Source organism: Aotus nancymaae, unplaced genomic scaffold (assembly GCF_030222135.1).
Source record: "Aotus nancymaae isolate 86718 unplaced genomic scaffold, 86718_ANA_hifiasm-v0.15.2.pri h1tg000028l, whole genome shotgun sequence".
In the NCBI taxonomy this organism is placed as follows: Eukaryota; Metazoa; Chordata; class Mammalia; order Primates; family Aotidae; genus Aotus; species Aotus nancymaae.
Genome location: NW_026988441.1, coordinates 15,475,161 through 15,494,945, shown reverse-complemented (window position 1 = coordinate 15,494,945; position 19,785 = coordinate 15,475,161). Strand labels below are relative to the sequence as shown.

The following is a 19,785-nucleotide window of genomic DNA, read 5'->3' as shown; positions in this document are numbered from 1 at the left end:
CGTCGCCGCCGCCCCCACTGCCCCTTTTTCCTCTTCCTCTTGGGGCATCTGCGGCCGCGCCTCTAGCACTCCCGGAACTGAAACTAGGTGCCAGGCGGTCCGGAGGCGGGGGCCACGTCAGCGGGGCCACCCCGGGCTCGCGGGGTCCCGGCGGGCGCCATGCGGAGGGGTGCGCTCCTGGCGGGCGCCCTGGCCGCGTACACTGCGTACCTGGTGCTGGGCGCGCTGCTGGTGGCGCGGCTGGAGGGGCCGCACGAAGCCCGGCTCCGAGCCGAGCTGGGGACGCTGCGGGCGCAGCTGCTGCAGCGCAGCCCGTGTGTGGCGGCCCCGGCCCTGGACGCCTTCGTGGAGCGGGTGCTGGCGGCCGGACGGCTGGGGCGTATCGTGCTCGCCAACGCTTCGGGGTCCGCCAACGCCTCGGACCCCGCCTGGGACTTCGCCTCTGCTCTCTTCTTCGCCAGCACGCTGGTCACCACCGTGGGTACGTAAGCGCCGCCCCGCAAGGCGACGAGGACCCCGGATCCCCACTTCACCCCTGCCCCCTGGGGTCCCCGGAGTCCTCACCAATACCCTTACCCCAACCCCCTCTGGGCCTCGGATCCCCTGAAAACCCCCCAGTGAGGACCCGGGACCCACGCTCATGATATCCACCCCGCTCGGGGAGCCGGGTCCAAGCTCTTCCTCCTAAGCAGCAAACAGCCAGCTCCCCTCAGAGTACCTTTGCAGAGAGCAGCTGGGACCCCGGTCCTCGGTCTTTTTTCTTTTTCTTTTTTTGAGACAGGGTTCACTCTGTCGCTCAGGCTGGAGTGCAGTGGCACGATCTCGGCTCACTGCAGCCTCCGTCTCCCAGGTTCAAGAGTTTTCTCATGCCTCAGCGTCCTGAGTAGCTGGGGTTACAGGCACGTGCCACCGTGCTTGGCTAATTTTTGTGTTTTTAGTAGAGATGTGGTTTCACCATGTTGGCCAGGCTGGTCTCAAACCCCTGGCCTCAGGTGATCCGCTTCCTCCCCCTCCAAAGTGCTAGGATTATGGGCATGAGCCACTGCACTGGGACTCCATTCCTCCGTCTTAATCCCCTGGTGACCTGGGTCTGTCCAGTCCCCTCTAAGCCTAGGACTGTCCTCAAAGACCTCCAGCAAAGACCCAGGACCCTCTGCCCTTCAAGGGAGATCCCTGCCCCCTCTGGACCCACATCTCAACCATGCCAGGACCCCTGCCCTTATCTCTGGGCTGCACCTGCCACCCTTGCAATGTTTCCTGACCCTCCAGATATGTCCTTCTGGGAGAACCCCCTGGAGAAACCCCATCTCAACCTCCTCCTGACCCTGGTGCCCCAGCGAGGACCCTGAATCTCCAGACCTCTCAGGGTGCCCTCACCAAAGACCTCCCTCCTGGCAGAGATTCCTCAATGAGGACCTGGCTCCCCCATCCAGGACTCCTGCCCCTCTCGACCTAGGACTCTGCTGCAGACCCCCATCCCTCTCCTGGCCCCATACTCCCCAGTAGGCCACTCTGACCCCAGACACAAAACCCATCCCTAGGTACCCCACCCCATCTTGACATCTCCCCTGTATGGGGTCACCCTCAGTGCAGGGTTTTCCTCCCAACAGGGATACCGCCTGTTCCCTCTAGACCTGGGACACCCAATTCGGCAGCCCCAACTAGGATGTGTCAAAAGGACCCACCATGGAGGGGCCTGAGCCCCTGGGAAACCCTGGGGAGCCAGACTTGGGGAATCTCTTTGTTGCCAGGCTCTGCTGCTACCCCAGCCCCTTCTCGGCTCCCAGACTTCCTCTTTCTTTGTTGGGGATTTGCTGGGGAGAGGAGGCTGGCGCAGGGCTAGCCCAGACTCCTAACTCCCCCTCCTGGCCAGCAGTAGGGGGCAGCTTTTGCCTGTGCTCCCCCCGGCTGCCGAGCTGGGTGACTTCTCATTAACTGACCTCCCCTGGGGCTTGCCCACGCTGCCAGGGCGGCCCGACCTGCTTCTGGGCTTCCCTGGGTCATGTATGCGCTTCCTGCCTCTTCCCAGATCCTGGCTTCTAAGAAGTCATCCCTGGTAGGGCAGGTGAGGGAAGCCAGGCACACATCAAGCACAGCGTGGCAGCGTCCCTGCTCAGCTGCGGCTCATTGCCAGGCCTCAGTGTCCTCCCCCATCGCCAGAATGGAGATAATAACAGTCCCCACTTCTCTGTAATAGCAATAGTCTGACAGAGGACTTGCCAATGCATGCTTTTTCTTTTTTTTTTTTGGAGATGGAGTCTCACTCTGCGGCCCAGGCTGGAGTGCAGCGGCGCGAACTCGGCTCACTGCAACCTCTGCCTCCCTGGTTCAAGTGATTTCCCTGCCTCAGCCTCCCTAGTAGCTGGGATTACCCACGCGTCACCACACCCAGCTAACTTTTTGTATTTTCAGTAGAGACAGCGTTTCACTATGTTAGTCAGGATGGTCTCGATTTCCTGACCAATTGATCTGCCTGCCTCAGCCTCCCAAAGCGCTGGGATTACAGGCATGAGCCACCGTGCCCCACCACCAATGCCTGCTTTAACTCAATCATCACAACAGCCTAGTGAGGCCGGTGCCTTCATTGGCTCTGTGTTTTTAGCAATGGAAACTGAGGCCCAGAGAAGTTGGGTAACTTTCCCAAGGTCACACGGCAAAGATGGCAGAGAGTGGAGATTTAGTCAAGGCCATCAGGCTCTAGAGTCTGATACTGTTAGCCAACACACCACACTACTTAGAAGAAGGTTGCTATGTGTGTTGTAAATGAAAAAAAAATATTCTAACACTTGTTAAAAATGGAAAGTTATTGTGGTAGAGGAGAGACCATCGCAAAGGGCAGAGAGACTGAACTCAACTCTGAATACAGCAAAGACAGCTGGAGATTTATGGCTAACAAGTAGAATAAGGGAGTCGGTGGATGGAAGAATAGTAAGAGGAGAGACATTCGGGTAGGGAGATTCTTGCTAAAGACTGGCCAAGGACTTAGATATCAAGAGGGGTGGATGACGGCCAGGCGCATTGCCTCACACCTGCAATCCCAGCACTTTGGGAGGCTGAGGTGGGCAGATCACCTGCGGTTAGGAGTTCGAGATGTGCCTGGCCAACATGATGAAACCCCATCTCTACTAAAAATACAAAAATCAGCTGAGCATTGTGGCAGGCACCTGTAATTCCAGCTACTTGGGAGGCTGGGGCAGGAGAATCACTTGAACCTGGGAGGCAAAGGTTGCAGTGAGCTGAGATCGTGCCACTGCACTCCAGCATGGGCAACAGAGCAAAACTCCATCTCAAAACACAAATACGCTGGGTAAGGTGGCTCACACCTGTAATCCCAGCACTTTGGGAGGCCAAGGCAGGTGGATCTCCTGAGGTTAGGAGTTCGAGACCATCCTGGCCAACATGGCAAAACCCCCCGTCTCTACTAAAAATACAAAAATTAGCTGGGCTGGTGGTGCATGCTTGTAATTCCAGGTACGTGGGAGGCTGAGGCAGGAGAATTGCTTGGCCTAGGAGGAGGAGGTTGCAGTGAGCTGAGATCTTTTTATTATTATTATTATTATTTTTTAAATAAAAACAGGGTTTCACCATGTTGGTCAGGCTGGTCTTGAACTCCCGACTTCAGGTGATCCTCCCGCCTTGGCCTCCAAAGTGCTTGGATTACAGGTGTGAGCCACCACACCCAGCCGTGAGCTGAGATCTTGCCACTGCAGTCCAGACTGGGCATTAGAGCAAGACTCTCTTAAAGAAACGAAAAACAAACAAACAAAAAAAAAGTGGATGAGGAATTTGATCAGATATCAGGGTGGGTGACTTGTAGGATTCTTGCTAAAACTAGGCCTACTTAAGAATGGGACTCAGGAGTCAGGCTGAAGTGTGGTCATGGAGGGAGTCTGTCCGTGTGAAGTGCTGGTAATAACTGATGTTTATTGAGTTAATGTTGAGTGTTTTCATTATGGGTGGAGCCTTGAATGCATCTGGAGAAAACCAATTAAACATGACTCAGAGAGCCCTCTTCCCACAATGTTCTCGTTTGGTCATAGGCCCAAGTCTTGGCCCTGGAATTGATCCGGGCAGCCTTGCTGCACTTGAGGCAGGAGGAAGCGGATAGTCCTACACGGAACTGGGAATCGGAGGGAGGAAGGGAGCATTACGATCCTTGTAACTCTTCCCACACTCTTGCTAGGCGCTCTGCCCTATCCCAGCGTGGTAGGATTACTGCCACATTTGAGGAAGGGATTGTTTGTTGCTTTTTTTTGAGACAGGGTCTCGCTCTGTCACCCAGGCTAGAGTGCCGTGATGCAGTCATAGCTCACTCTAGTCTCAACCTCCTGGGCTTAAGTGATCCTCCCACCTCATCCTCCTGAGTAGTTGAAACCACAGGTGCACGCCACTGCACCCAGCTTATTTATTTATTTATTAGAGACAGAGTTTTGTTCTTGTCGCCCAGGCTGGAGTGCAATGGCACAATCCTGGCCCACCGCAACCTCTGCCTCCTGGGTTCAAGTAATTTTCCTGCCTCAGCCTCCGAAGTAGCTGAGATTACAGGCATGCACCACCACGCCTGGCTAATTTTGTATTTTTAGTATAGACGGGGTTTCACCATGTTGGTCAGGCTGGTCTCGAACTCCCAACCTCAGGTGATCTGCCCACCTCAGCCTCCCAAAGTGCTGGGATAACAGGAGTGAGCCGCTGCGCCCAGCCGATTTTTTTATTTTTTATTTTTTGTAGAAATGCGAGTGGGCTCCCTATGTTGCCCAGGCTGGTCTTGAACTCCTCCTAGGCACAAGTGGTTCTCCTGCCTCGGCCTCCCAAAGTGCTGGGATTGCAGGCGTTAGCCACCTTGCCCAGGCAGGAAGGGATTGTTTGCCAGCCCATTTTTGCAGAGTAGGGAACTGAGGCTCAGAGGGGAGGAGTCATTTGTCCAAAGTCATGCAGGGAGTAGATGGCAAAACACTGTTTTGGACTCAGCTCTTCAAAATAGTAGTTGAGGCTCACAGGCCCCATGCTTTTCAAACTCTATGATTTGTCTATTTATAAATACTTGCCTTAAAAAAAATTTTTTTATAGAGATGGGGTCTTGCTATGTTGCCCAGGCTGGTGTCGAACTCCTGAGCCCAAGCAATCCTCCCACCTCGGCCTCCCAAAGTGCTGGGATTACAGGAATGAGCCACCTCACCCACCCTGTTTACAAGGATTTCATGTCATTTGCAAACCTGCCAGGCTGCTGGAGTTTCCCCATCAAAAACCCTTGTATTAATGAGGGTTGTAGTCATAAGGGATACACCTCAAATTATAGTTGCTTAAATAAGACAGGAGTTTATTTCTTGTTCACATTCCAGGTAGTCAGTCCAAGTGGTACTTCATGGTCAGAGACCTCGGCTCCTCAGCAAAACCCTGGCGTTCCTCACTCTGTTGAGAAATATGAAGTCTACCCTGCCCCTGTGGTTCTCTTGTGGAAGACACTTTGAAGTTTGTAATTACTGGTAGGCGAGTAACAGCTGCCTACCTGGTATATTCCTGAGTTGTGTATATGTAGAACACCTGTGTAATAAAAAGAATCACCTGTCAAAGAGCAAATAAATGCGTGGATGAATCTCTGCTCCCGGCCTTCAGTCTGGAGCGCTGTCAGCCCTGCAGGTCTCAGACTGTTGGTCCCCAGATAGATCCACTCTGTTGTGCTATCTGGGTGTCTGCCTCTTAGTACCTTCAGCCCGCCTGGGTGGGGGTCTCCCAACTGAGCTGGTTCTCAGTATAACTCCTCTGTACAACTTCCACTCCCAAGATCACCTAATGGTCCAAGATGGCCGTGCTGCAGCCAGCAAGAAGAGGGAGGAAAGGAAGAAGGGAGACCAGCATCTCCCGCTCCTTAAGAAGAAGGGAGGCCGGCATCTCCCCCTCCTTAAGAACCCTTCCTGGAAGTTGCTTGACTCTTTTTTTTGTTTGTTTTTTGAGATGGAGTCTCACTCTGTCGCCAGGCTAGAGTGCAGTGGCCTGATCTCAGCTCACTGCAACCTCCACCTCCCAGGTTCAAGTGATTTTCCTGCCTCAGCCTCAAGAGTAGCTGGGATTACAGGCACACACCACCACACCCAGCTAATTTTTTCATATTTTTAGTAGAGATGGGGTTTCACTATGTTGGCCAGGATGGTCTCAATCTCCTGACCTCCTGATCCACTCGCCTCAGCCTCCCAGAGTGCTGAGATTACAGGCGTGAGCCCCCTCACCCAGCCACTTGACTCTTTCATGAATACCTCCTTGGCCAGAGATTAGTCACAGACCACACTTGGCTGAGGTGGGAGGATCGCTTGAGCCCAGGAGTTCTGGGCTGTAACGCGCTATGCCCATCGGGTGTCTGCACTAAGTTCGGCATCAATATGGTGATCTCCCAGGAGCGGGGAACCACCAGGTTGCCTAAGAAGGAGTGAACCGGCCCAGGTCAGAAACGGAGCAGGTCAAAACTCCCATGCTGATCAGTAGTGGGATCGCGCCAGTGAATAGCCACTGCACTCCAGCCTGGGTGACAGAGTGAGACCCCGTCTCTAAAATGATTTTCCCTTCACTCCCTCGACTCCCCTAGGCTATGGGTACACGACGCCACTAACTGATGCGGGCAAGGCCTTCTCCATCGCCTTCGCACTCCTGGGTGTCCCGACCACCATGCTGCTGCTGACCGCCTCGGCCCAGCGCTTGTCGCTGCTGCTGACTCACGCGCCCCTGTCTTGGCTGAGCGTGCACTGGGGCTGGGACCCCCGGCGGGCAGCCCGCTGGCACTTGGTGGCCCTGCTGGGGGTCGTGGTGACCATCTGCTTTCTGGTGCCTGCGGTGATCTTCGCCCACCTCGAGGAGGCCTGGAGTTTCCTGGATGCCTTCTACTTCTGCTTCATCTCTCTATCCACCATCGGCCTGGGCGACTACGTGCCCGGAGAGGCCCCCGGCCAGCCCTACCGGGCCCTCTACAAGGTGCTGGTCACAGGTGAGCTGGGCGGCTGAGGGTGGGGCTTTGAGGAGGACCTAGCCCTGTCCCCGGGGGAGTTAAAAGCACACAGTCCCACTCTGGGACTTCCTTTTTTTTTTTGAGAGGGAGTTTTGCTCTTGTTGCCCAGTCTGGAGTGCAATGGTGCAATCTTGGCTCACTGCAACCTCCACCTCCTGGGTTCAAGCGATTCTCCGATTAGCTGGGATTACAGGCGTGTACCACCATGCCCAGCTAATTTCGTATTTTTAGTAGAGACAGGGTTTCTCCTTGTTGGCCAGGCTGGTCTCGAACTCCCGACCTCAGGTGATCCGCCCACCTCAGCCCCCAAAAATGCTGGGATTACAGGCATGAGTCACTGCGCCCAGCTCACTCTGGGACTTCCTAAAGGGATCCAACTCCACCCTGGGGGGTCCAGTAGAACCGTAGCCCCGACAGGAAGATCTGAGCCCCAGGGTGACCACCGCCCTTCTCCGCCTCTGCAGTCTACCTCTTCCTGGGCCTGGTGGCCATGGTGCTGGTGCTGCAGACCTTCCGCCATGTGTCCGACCTCCACGGCCTCACGGAGCTCATCCTGCTGCCCACTCCATGCCCCGCCAACTTCAGTGAGGATGAAGACGATCGGGTGGACATCCTGGGCCCCCAGCTGGAGTCACACCAGCAACTCTCTGCCAGCTCCCACACCGACTACGCCTCCATCCCCAGGTAGCTGGGGCAGGCTCTGCCAGGCTTGGGTGTGCCTGGCCTGGAACTGAGGGGCCCTGGTGACCAGAGCTGGCTGTACGGGAATGTCCACGAGCACACGCAGGTGATCCCGAGGCCTTGCCGCCCACCGTCTCTCCTTTGTTTCCCAGTATCCGGCTGTGATGTGCGGGCGGCACTCCCTGTGCCTGTGTCCCGGGCTCCGCTGGGCACCGACGTGACCTTGCTCTCATCCTCCTTACACTGAGCCTCTCTGGCTCTCTGGCGTTCTCGCTGTCTGTCTTTCCCTCTTGCTGTCTGTTTCTCATTCTCTTCCATGTTCCATCTGTGTCTCTCAATTAGTCACTCATCAATTGCCAATTCTACTAGGCTCTGGGCTCGGACCTCATTTCAGGCACCAGATCTGTCACTACATCCTGGACGAGTGACTGCCCCTCTCTGAGCCTTGATTTCCTCAGCTGAAAAATGGGAAGGATAGATCAACTCATCCCTGAACCCCTCCTGTGCGCTGGCCCTGTGCTAGACGGTGCTGGAGACATAGTTGGGGGTGGGGACCTGCTCTCATGGGGCTCGCAGTCCAGTGAGGTGGACAGACCTGTCCCCAGATAGTGATGGCCCCAAATGGGCAGGATTTAATGGAGGAGGTGAGGTGACAAAAGCACAGCCAGAGTGGTCAGGGCTGAAGTCTGAGAAGCACAGGAACTAGGCCCAGTCGAACCTGGAAGGTCAGGGAGGACTTCCTGGAGGAAGTGATGGTTGAACTGAATAATATGAGAAGTAGACAGGAAGAAGTCGGACTTGACTCATTTTTCTCAGGCGTCTCCAGGGAGCAGGACCCATGGAGGGAGCCCTGGTGGTGTAGGCAGAATCTTCCTCAGCAGCCTGGAAGGCAGGAAACTGACACAGGACCCCAGCCCAGATCTGAATGGTGTGGGAGGCGCTGCCCTTAGCTGTCCCCTTTTGTATGTCGTGACCTGGAGTCAGCCTGCTTGAGCTCAAAGCCCAACGCAGCCGAGTCTGACCTGTGTCCTTCGGCAGTCGCTCTACCGCTCTGCTTTTGTTTCCTTCTCTGTAAAATGGTGATCATCATAATACGACTTCAAAAGATGATTTCAGGCTGAGTGTGGCGGCTCATGCCTGTATGCCCAGCACTTTGGAAGGCTGAGGAAGGAGGATCACTTGAGGCCAGGAGTTTTAGACTAGCCTGGGCAACAGAGTGAGACCTTATCTCAACAACAGTAAAATCTAAAAATTAGCTGGGTGTGGTGGTACACACCTGTGATCCCAGCTTCTACAGAGGCTGAGGTGGAAGGATCACTTGGGCCCAGGAGTTTGAGGCTGCAATGAGCTGTGATGGCACTGTTGCACTCCAGCCTGGGGGACAGAGCCAGACCCTGTCTCTTAAAAAAGAAAGAAAGAGGACAGGTGCAGTGCCTCATGCCTGTAATCCCAGCACCTTGGGAGGGCCACGGTGGGAAGATCACTTGAGGCCAGGAGTTTGAGACCAGCCTGGCCAACATAGCTAGACCCCATCTCTACAAAAATAAAAATTGAAAAAGGGATGGGGCATTTGAGCCGGGTCCCAACAGTAGACAAGTAGAAAAGGCATGGAGAGGTATGCCAGGTGGGAGGAGCTGTGTGCAAAGGCCTGTAGATGGGAAAGCATGCTGGCCACCAGCTTCCAACAAGCAGTTTACTGTGACCGGAGTATGGAGGGAAAGGGGGAAGAAGGGCATCGGGGTGGGCATGAGCACCCCTTAGTGTCCTTAAATGATAAGCATGGGAACCTAGTCTCTTTCCTGAGGGCCCTAGGGAGCCATGGAAGGGTTTAGAATAGGAGAGGGTCATGGTTAGGTTTGGGTTTTAGGATGATCCCCCTAGTTGCTGTGTAGAGGTGGCACAGAGAGGGAGACTGAGGCTGGGTGCCTGGGGGAGGCTGGGGCAGGAACCAAGAGGTAGATGATGGGCCTGGGCTGAGCCATGGAAGGCGGGTGTGGGGACACTCAGGAGCCAAGTGGACAGGCCACAGGCCTTAGACTGGAGGGACGTGGCCAGGAAAGGGCCTTTGGAATGGCCAGTTATCCCTGTGATGGGGACTTGGGAGAAAGGGCAGGTTTTAGCAGAGTCATTGAGGCTGGTTTAGACTATGGTGAGTGTGAGGGGCGAAAGGGACACCCGGGGGTTATCAAGAGGTCATAGTGGGGCGGGCCCAGGCTCTTGCCTATAATCCCAGCACTTTGGAAGGCCGAGGTGGGTGGATCACCTGAGGTCAGGAGTTCGAGACCAGCCTGGCTAACATGATGAAACCCCGTCTAAAAAGACAAAAATTAGCCAGGCATGGTGGCACATGCCTGTAGTCCCAGCTACTTGGGAGGCTGAGGCAGAGAATTGCTTGAACCTGGGAGATGGAGGCTGCAGTGAGCCATGATCACGCTACTATACTCCAGCCTGGGCGAGTCAGAGACTCTGTCTCAAAATAAATAAGGCAGGAGGATTGCTTAAGCCTAGGAGTTTGAGACCAGCCTGAGCAACATAAAATACAAAAATTAGCTGGGCATGATGGTGTGCACCTGTGGTCCCAGCTACTCAGGAGGCTGAAGTGGGAGAATCACTTGAGTCCAGGAGGTCGAGGCTGTAGTGAGCTGTGATTGCACCACTGTACTCCAGCCTGGGAGACAGAGCGAGACCCTGTCTCAAAAAAAGAAAAAGAAAAAGAAAAAATACTTATATTGAATATACTATGTGCCAGGCACGATTCTAAGTCCTCGATACATTCTCTACATTTTACAGATGAGGAAAGGAGGTCCAGGGATGTTTAATACTCACCCAAGGTCACACCGAAAGTGCAACACCGGGATTCGAACAAGGTTTTGGTTGGGCATCTTGTCCTGTGGGAGCTCAGAAATGCCTGTTGTCTAGCCCTTTCTCAGCCTCCCAACCTCCTTGGCTCCTTTTTGACTTTGAGCTAAAGCCAGCTCGGGGCAGCTAGGTGCCTGTGGGATCTGGCATTCATTTCTCACTGTTTCTCCTTCCAAATACCTCTAGGGAAAAAAGTCTTTTTCAGTTCAAGACATTAAAAAGGCCAGGAGCAGTGGTTCATGCCTGTAATCCCAACACTTTGGGAGGCTGAGGCAGGAGGATTGCTTGAGCCCAGCAGTTGGAGACCAGCCTGGACATGTTAACATAGCAAGACCCCTCTACAAAAAATGTTAAAATGAGCTGGGTGTGGTGGTGCACACCTGTAGTCTCAGTTACTCAGGAGGCTGAGGCAGGAGGATCACTCAAGCCTAGGAGGTTAAGGCTGCAGTGAGCCATGATCACACCATTGCACTCCAGCCTATGCTACAGAGCAAGACCCTGTCTCGGGAGAAAAAAAAAAAAGTGTGTGCTAAAAAATTCAACAGGTATAAAAGAGTACATGGTGGAACGTAAGTCTTTCTCCTTTTTTTTTTTGAGACCGAGTCTTGCTCTGTCACCAGGCTGGAGTGCAGTGGCACAATCTCGGCTCACTGCAAGCTCCGCCTCCTGGGTTCAAGCGATTCTTCCGCCTCAGCCTCCCGAGTAGCTGGGACCACAGTAGCTGGGACCACAGGCGCGTGCCACCACACCTGGCTAATTTTTGTATTTTTAGTAGAGACGGAGTTTCATCATGGCCAGGATGGTCTCTATCTCTTGACCTCATGATCCGCCCACCTCGGCCTCCCAAAGTGCTGGGATTACAGGCATGAACCACCGCGCCCGGCCGTAAGTCTTTCTCTTACCCTCAGACCACGGATGGATGTCTTGGGTCTCCTTCCAGGCACATTCCATGTATGTATCAACCACACGCATGTGTGTGTCATTTATTTCTCACTCTATACAAGTCGCACCTAATATGGCGAGGTGGTTATGATCACAGACTCTAGAGGCAGAGTTCCTGGGTATAAATCTGAACTCTGTCACTCCCAAGCTGAGTGGCTCTGGGCAAGTGATTTCACCTTCCTGTGCCTCAGTTTGCTAGTCTATACATTGGGACGGTAACAGCATCTACCTCAAGGACTTGAGAAGTCAGCAACTTCATACCCGTAAAGCCCTTAGAGCAAGCAGTGTGTAGCACTCAATAAAATGTTGACTAATTATGATTCTCACTTCTGTACTTTGCTTTTCTGTACCAATTATAAATATTAATATTTTAATATCACTTTTCTATTATTCTTATTTCTATACCTTACTTTTTCACCAACACAGTGTAATTCAGAGATAATTCCAGAGACACACAATAAGTCTTTTATTTTTCTTTTTTTTTTGAGACCAAGTCTCGCTCTGTTGCCCAGACTGGAGTACAGTGGTATGATTTATGCTCACTGCAACCTCCACCTCCAGAGTTCAAGCAATTCTCCTGCCTCCGCCTCCTGAGTAGCTGGAATTACAGGTGCCCACCACCATGCCCAGCTAATTTTTGTATTTTATTAGAGACAAGGTTTCACCATGTTGGCCAGGCTGGTCTTGAATTCCTGACCTCAAGTGATCCGACTGCCTTGGCCTCCCAAAGTGCTGGGATTACAGGCCTGAGCCACCACGCCTGGCCACAGTAGGTCTTATATCTTACAGCTCCTCCTCTAGGACACGCCCCATAAATCATTTCAGCATCCCCTGTTGACGAATATGTGGGTGTTTTCCAGTCTTTTGCTGGTACAACAATGCTGCAGCAAACATCTTGCACTTTAAGATCTAACAAAGGGATTGAGTGAGCCAGGAGTTCGAGACCACCCTGGGCAACATAGCCAGACCCTCCCTATACAAAAAATTTAAAAATTAGCCAGGTGTGGCGGCACACACCAGCTACTTGGAGGCTGCAGCAGGAGGATCATTTGAGCCCAGGTGTTTGGGACTTGGTTGGACAACATGTGAGACCCCATCTCTATTGGGCATTTAATTAGCTGGATTACATGCCTGTAATCCCAACACCTGGGAGGCCGAGATGGGTAGGAAGATCACTTGAGGCCAGGAGTTTTAGACCAGCCTGGTCAAAATTGTGAGACCTCATCTATATTAAAAAAAAAAAAAGATGAAAAAGGGTCAGTGCAATGACGAATGACTGTAATCCCAGCACTTTGGGAGGCCGAGGTGGATGGATCACAAGGTCAGGGGTTCAAGACAAGCCTGACCAATATGATGAAACCCCATCTCTACTAAAAATACAAAAATTAGCTGGGCACCGTGGCACCATGCCTGTAGTCCCAGCTGCTAGGGACGCTGAAGCAGGAGAATCGCTTTAACCTGGGAGGCAGAGGTTGCAGTGAGCCAAGATCACGCCACTGCACTCCAGCCTGGGTGACAGAGAGAGACTCTGTCTCAAAATAATAAATGAATGAATGAATGGCTCCAGTACATGGTGACTGAGTTTCTTCCTTTAGAAGACATCACTGTTCCCTGGCCTGTGGGCTGGGCTGGGGTGGGACGGATAGACCACCATCATTGATTCATTTACATAAAACAACTATTATGTGTGGTGCCTGGCAGGGCTGGGGAACAACAGAGGCAGAAAGAGCCACACACCCTTCCCTCATGGAGCTTTTGATCCAGTGGAAAATAAAGACCCATTTCCAACTAGGAGTGGCCTAGAGGGGCCAAGAGGTGAGATGAGGGCTGGTCACGTATCACAGAGAAGACCTAAAGGAAGGAAAGTGGTGGGCCTTGTTAAAAAGTAGGGAATAGGGCTGGGTGCAGTGGCTCATACCTATAATCCCAGCACTTTGGGAGGATGGGGTTGTGGGGGTGGTGCAGATCACAAGGTCAGGAGTTCGAGATCCGCCTGGCTGACATGGTGAAACCCTGTCTCTACTAAACATGCAAAAATTAGGGGGGCATGGTCGTGGGTGCCTATTCAGGAGGCTGAGGCAGGACAATCACTTGAACCAGGAGGTGGAGGTTGCAGTGAGCCGAGATCACACCACTGCACTCCACCCTGGGTGATGGAGTGAGACTACATCTTAAAAAAAAAAAAAAAGGATGGAATAATGTTTCAGAGGGCATTACTGAGCCTGCACAGGTCTGGAGTGTGCACAGGTCACGCCTGATCAAGGATATTCAAGTTGGTCCATGTGATCAGGCTGTGGACCATAGACGTCTATGGGGGAGAGGGCAGGTGAGCCAGATAGAATGACAGGAGGAGAGTATGAGGGCTTTGGAAGTTTTCCTGAGGGCCTAGAGGGTCATGGAAGGTTCTAGAGCACTGGTTCTCAAGGTATGGTCTCCAGACTATTAGTACCAGCATCATGTAGGAACAAATTGTCAGGCCCCACTCCAGATCTACTGAATCAAAAATCCTGGAGGTAGCCAGGTAGCTAATCAGGAGGCTGAAGCAGAGGATCACATGAGCCCAGAAATTCAAGGCTAACCTGAGACAGGGTCTTGCTCTGTCGCCCAGGCTGAAATGCAGTGATGTGATCACAGCTCACTGCATTTCTGTGTATTTCACAGCTCACTGCAGCCTCAAACTCCTGGGCTCAAGTGATTTTCCTGCCTCAACCTCCTGGGAAGCTGGGACCACAGGGTTGGGCCACCACACTGGGCTAATAAAAAAAAATTTTTTTAGCAACCGGGTCTCACCATATTGGCTACGCTGGTCTCAAGTGATCCTCCTACCTCAGCCTCCCAAAGTACTGGGATTACATGTGTGCACCACTGCACCTGGGTCTTACTCTGTCGCCCAGGCTGCAGTGCAGTGGAGGGATCTCAGCTCTTTGCAAACTCTGCCTCCTGGGTTCAAGCAATTCTCCTGCCTCAACCTCCCGAGTAGCTAGGATTACAAGTGCCCACCACCATGTCCAGCTAATTTTTGTATTTTTTTTTGTAGAGACAAGGTTTTGCCATGTTGACCAGGCTGGTCTCAAACTTCTGACCTCAAGTGATCTGCCCACCTCAGCCTCCCAAAGTGCTGGGATTATAGGCATGAGCCACTATGCGCAGCCACATACTGTATCTTTAAAACAAAAACAAAAACTCAGGATGTGGTGCCCACCAACGTGGCTTACCCAGCCCTTTAGGTGAGTCTAATGCATGCTTAAGTTGAAAACCACTGAGTTAAACGTCTGATTTGCAGTTCATCAAAAAGTCATGGCCTGAATGCTTACCTGTAAGGCACCAGAATGCAAATGAAAATTAACTTAATATTTTACTTGAGCCGGGCACATTTCCCAGCACCGAGTGCGATGGCTGCCCATGTCCTGTTTAGAGGACAGTGCTAAGCGGCCGATTCATTCCTATAAGGTCTCTAGGAGACTACACTATTTTGAGGAGTAGAATTTTTGGGTAGGGCGGGGCGTGGTGGCTCAGGCCTGTGATCCCAGAGCTTTGGGAAGCCGAGGCGGGTGGATCGCCTGAAGTCAGAAGTTTGAGACCAGCTTAGCCAACATGGCGAAACCCCATCTCTATTAAAAATACAAAAAAAAAAAAAAAAAAAAAAATTAGCCAGCCGTGGTGGCTGGCGCCTATAATCCCAACTACTCGGGAGGCTGAGGAAGGAGAGTCGCTTGAACCCGGGAGGCGGAGGTTGCGGTGAGCCGAGATCGCGCCATTGCACTCCAGCCTGGGTAACAAAAGCGAAACTCCGTCTCAAAAAAAAAAAAAAAAAAAAAAAAAAAAAGAATTTTTGGGTAGAAGGACAAGTAGGGACGGTGCTTGCTGCCGGAACAACCAATAGGAACTCCCTGAAGGCCTTCCTGGCACAAACGTTGTCTCCAGCACCCTCTGCCGACCAGGCGCCGCGCTCTGAGTGCTGAGACTGCCCCGGCCCTCGGTGCCTTCGGCTTACACGTTACCTTGGCGACAGCGTGCGAGGCGGGCGTGCCTCAGCAAAGGCGGAAGTAGGCTGTGGAAGTGTGGGCGGCCATTTTGAGACCGGGCAAAAGGAACGGGACTGTTGCGGCCGAGAGACCGTTGACTGGTTTTAACCAAGTGACTGGTACCACAGGGCCGGGGAGAAAGAGCGGTGCTATCCCAGGGACAGGGAGGGGCTAGGAAAGGGAGGGGAGGGGAGAACGGGAGAAGCAGGGAAAAGAGGGGAGAGTCGTGGGAACTGGCAGAGGGAAAGGGAGAGCCAGACGCGAAGGGTGAAGGGCGGGGCGCGGTAGGAGAGGCGGGATATAGAGCAGGCAGGTGTTAATGGCATGGGAAGAAAGGGTGAGAAGTGGGGCAAGAAGGTGTCGCGGGACGAGGGGAATGTGAGATTCGAGAAGGTGCCGACCAAGAAGGTGGTGCCGGCGTGGAAGGAGAAGGTGCGGGGAGAGGAGAGAGCGAAGGGCGAGGAAAAATCCCGAGACGAAGAGACAGTCTCCATCGACAAAGGGCGGGGCGAGAAGGAGGGGCGTGGCCAGAGGGCGGGACGGGGCGAGGGGCTGGCGCGGGAAGAACCAATCGCCGAGAACCTGGGGAAGGGACAGGTCCACAAGGTCCAGGTGGAGGAGCAAGGGCGGGTCCAGGAGCGAAAGCAGAGCGAGGAGCAAGCCCTGGGCACTAAACTTGGGCCGGGCCAGGAGCAAGAGAAGGGGCGGGGCCCGGAGAGGGGCGAGACTAGGTATAGTACCCAGCCCCTGGGCAGACCCCGGGCGAGGAGAAAGGGGCAATACCGAGAGAAGTGTGGAGGTGGTGGATGTACACGGGTGCGATCGAAGGCAGGAGCAGGAGGGGGGAACACAGGAGGGGAACTGTCAAAGCGACAAATAGAAACCGAGACCAGGTGAAGAGTAAAAGTGGAATACAAAGAGGGTGCAGAGCAAGAAGCAAAGTTAAAGGAAGAAGCATGGAGGCAAGGCGGAACGAGGCACAGGAGCAGGGCTGTGGTCAAAAACATTAGTAGGGCTGGGGCCCCGAGCAATAGCATAGGCGCGATACCCACGAGAGTCAGCGGCAGGGCCAGGAGCAAGAATAGGGGTGGAACTAGGAGCAAGTGCAGAGGGGGAGCCAGGAACAAGAGCAGGGGCGGGGCTAGAAGTACGTTCAGGGGCGGGGCCAAGAGCAAATGCAGGAGCAGGACCAGGAGCAAGAGCCGGGGCGTGGCTAGGAGTAGGCAGGGGCTGTACCAGGCGCAGAGGGGAGGTGGAATCTTAGAAGTGGGGTCCAGAGAGCTGGCCTGCGCGTGGGTGTTGATGCCTGCGTTCTCCAGGTTCTAACCACGTTATTGTGCGACTCAGCCATGTTCCCTGCTGGTCTTGCGTGGCCCAAAGTCCGAGTCCTGCAGGTGCTGTGGGCCCTGCTGGCAGTGCTGCTGGCGTCGCGGAGGCTGTGGGCGCTCAAGGATTTCCAGGAATGCACCTGGCATGTTGTCCTGAACGAGTTTCACGTGGTAGGCGAGGATGGCGTGGAAGACCGCTTCTTTGAGCAAGAGCCCATGGACACAGTGGGCAAGGTGTTTCAGACGCTAGTGGACTCACCCGTCGACCCGAACGAGGTGAGAGAACCAGGGTCAAGCGAACCACAGGGATCTTGAACCCCCACTCCACTCAACTCTGGACATGCGGCCTAACCTCTCTTTGCAGGAATACCTGGGCTTCCCTTACTACCTGAAGATCAACTACCTCTGCGACCAAAAGGTGAGTGGGTGCAGAAGGGATAGCTTCATTCTGTGAGCCTCGGTTTCCCCACCTCTGACTTTTTTTTTTTAATTTTCCTTCTTTTTGGCAGTCATCTTTGACTAAACTTTTTAATTTTTATTTCTTTATTTTTTGAGACAGAGTCTCACTATATCACCCAGGCTGGAGTGCAGTGGCACGATCTTGGCTCACTGCAAGCTCTGTCTCCGGGGTTCAAGCAATTCTCCTGCCTTGGCCTCCGGAGTAGCTGAGAATACAGGTGTGTGCCAACATGCCCAGTTAATTTTGGTATTTTTAGCAGAAACGGGGTTTCACCACTTTTCCCAGGATGGTCTCAAACTCCTGATCGCATGTGATCCACCCGCCTCGGCCTCCCAAAGTGCTGGGATTACAGGCATAAGCCACCTCGTCCAGCCCCCATCTCTTAACATTTTAATAGTGGTAGCACCATTCAGCCCTGGTGGCTTTAAGAATTCAAGAAGGCTATCTATATACAGTTCTCAGTAACGCACCAGACACCTAGCTGGTGCTCAAGTAAGCTTTTTTGTTCCATGTTTTTAAAGTTACGAGTAGGACTTTATCATATATATAATTCACACACCATAACATTGACCATTATTATTATTTTTTGAGGCAGGGTCTCACTCTTACCCAGGGTGGAGTGCAATGGTGAAATCATGGCTCATTGCAGCCTTGACCTCCTGGGCTCAAGTGAACCTTCTTCATCAGCCTCTTGAATAGCTGGGACTAGTTGTGCACCACCACACCACCATGGGAGAATCGCTTGCATTCAGAAGTTCAAGACTAGCCTAGGTGAATTTGGCTGGGCATGGCTCACACCTGTAGAAGTGCTAAGGGTAGAGCATCATATTTAGCCCAAGAGGTTGAGGCTGCAGGGAGCTGTGATCATGCTACTGCACTCCAGCCTGGGTGACAGAGACAGACCTTGTCATTATTTTTATTTTAATTAATTAATTTTTTAGATGGAGTCTCGCTCTGTTGCCCAGGCAGGAGTCCAGTGCAGTCCTCCCTCTCGGCTCACCGCAGTCTCCGCCTCCTGGGTTCAAGCAATTCTCCTGCCTCAGCCTCTTGAGTGGCTGGGATTGCAGGTACACACCACCATGCTGGGCTAAATTTTTGTATTTTTATTAGAGACAGCGTTTCACCATGTTGGCCAGGCTGGTTTCAAACTCCTGACCTCAGGTGATTCACCCACCTCGGCCTCCCAAAGTGCTGGGATAACAGGAGTGAGCCACTGCACCCGGTGCCCACTCTTTAAAAAAACAAAAAAACCGCCAGTCATGGCGGCTCATGCCTGTAATCCCAGCACTTTGGGAGGCCGAGGCAGGCGGATCACAAGGTCAAGAGATTGAGACCATCCTGGCCACCATGGTGAAACCCCTACTCTAATAAAAATACAAAAATTAGCTGGGCTTGGTGGCATGTGCCTGTAGTCCCAGCTACTTGGGAGGCTGAGGTGGAAGAATCACTTGAACCCGGGAGGTGGAGGTTGCAGTGAGCCGAGATTGTGCTACCATGCTCCAGCCTGGTGACAGAGCAAGACTCCGTCTCAAAAAAAGAAAAAAGAAAGAAAGAAAAAAGAAAAGAAATGTTGGCTGTGCGGTGGCTAACGTCTGTAATCCCAGCACTTTGGGAGGCCGAGGCGGGCAGATCACAAGGTCAGTTCAAGATCACCCTGACAAAAATGGTCTAAAAATACAGAAATTGGCTGGGCACGGTGCCTCATGCCTGTAATCCTAGCACTTTGGGAGGCCGAGGAGGGCAGATCACGAGGAATTTGAGACCAGTCTGGCCAAGATGGTGAAACCCCATCTCTACTAAAAACACAAAAAAATTAGCTGCTGTAGTAGCACGAACCTGTAGTCCCATCTACTTGGGAGGCTGAGGCAGAAGAATTGCCTGAACCCAGGAAGCAGAGGTTGCAGTGAGCTGCGATCATGCCACTGCACTCCAGCCTGGGTGACAGAGTATAACTCCATCTCAAAAAAATAACAAAAAACAGAAATTAGCTCCTGGGCATGGTGGCATGTGCCTGTAATCCCAGCTACTTGGGAGGCTGAGGCAGGAGAATTGCTTGAACCAGGGAGGCAGTGGTTGTCCAGCCTGGCGATAGAGCAAGACTCAGTCTCAAAAAAAAAAAAAAGAAATGTCTATTCAGATCTTTGGTTTGTTTTTCAACTGGGCTGTTTCATTGTTGTGAAAATTCTTTATATATTTTTTAAAAGTTATTTATATATTGTTGTAAAAGTTCTTTATATATTTTAACTAGCTCCTTCTCAGATAAATGACTTGGAAATATTTTGTTATACTCCGTGAGTTGTCTTTTCATTTCTTTTTTTTTTTTATTATTACAACATGGCCTTTTAGTCTTTTCATTTCTTGATGGTATCTTTAAAGCACAAGGTTTACGTTTATTGAGATGTAATTCACCCACCATGAAGTAGCAGAAAAGTTTTAAATTTTGATGAAGCCCAATTTTTTCTTTTCTTTTTTTTTTTTTCTGCTTGTGCTTTTTGT

General features: G+C 52.5%; 2 protein-coding genes across 12 annotated transcripts in view; both read left to right on the top strand.

Annotated features, from left to right (window-relative positions):
* Positions 1-159: 159 nt before the first annotated feature.
* On the top strand, positions 160-8,432 carry KCNK6 (potassium two pore domain channel subfamily K member 6). Its single transcript, XM_064381362.1, has 3 exons — positions 160-481; positions 6,578-6,973; positions 7,459-8,432. Exons 1-3 carry the CDS (start codon positions 160-162, stop codon positions 7,680-7,682), a joined length of 942 nt encoding a protein of 313 aa, XP_064237432.1. The 3' UTR covers positions 7,683-8,432.
* An 8,244-nt stretch (positions 8,433-16,676) lies between these two features.
* Positions 16,677-19,785, top strand: part of CATSPERG (cation channel sperm associated auxiliary subunit gamma) — a 34,598-nt gene continuing 31,489 nt past the window's right edge. For 8 of the 11 annotated variants that reach the window (XM_064381352.1, XM_064381357.1, XM_064381353.1 and 5 more), the window contains exons 1-2: positions 16,677-17,105; positions 17,176-17,247. In XM_064381352.1, coding sequence (XP_064237422.1) covers positions 16,851-17,105; positions 17,176-17,247 — 327 coding nt within the window. In that variant the 5' untranslated portion in view covers positions 16,677-16,850. The remainder of the gene's footprint in view (positions 17,106-17,175; positions 17,248-19,785) is intronic. The other 3 variants (XM_064381359.1, XM_064381351.1, XM_064381361.1) reach the window with 2 other exon arrangements.

Bases quoted from the DNA above. Each gene is read 5' to 3' on its own strand.
- KCNK6 (XM_064381362.1), top strand. From the start codon at position 160: ATGCGGAGGGGTGCGCTCCTGGCGGGCGCCCTGGCCGCGTACACTGCG. The intron at 482-6,577 runs GTACGTAAGCGC...CGACTCCCCTAG, and splicing joins CACGCTGGTCACCACCGTGG to GCTATGGGTACACGACGCCA. The intron at 6,974-7,458 runs GTGAGCTGGGCG...CCGCCTCTGCAG, and splicing joins CTACAAGGTGCTGGTCACAG to TCTACCTCTTCCTGGGCCTG.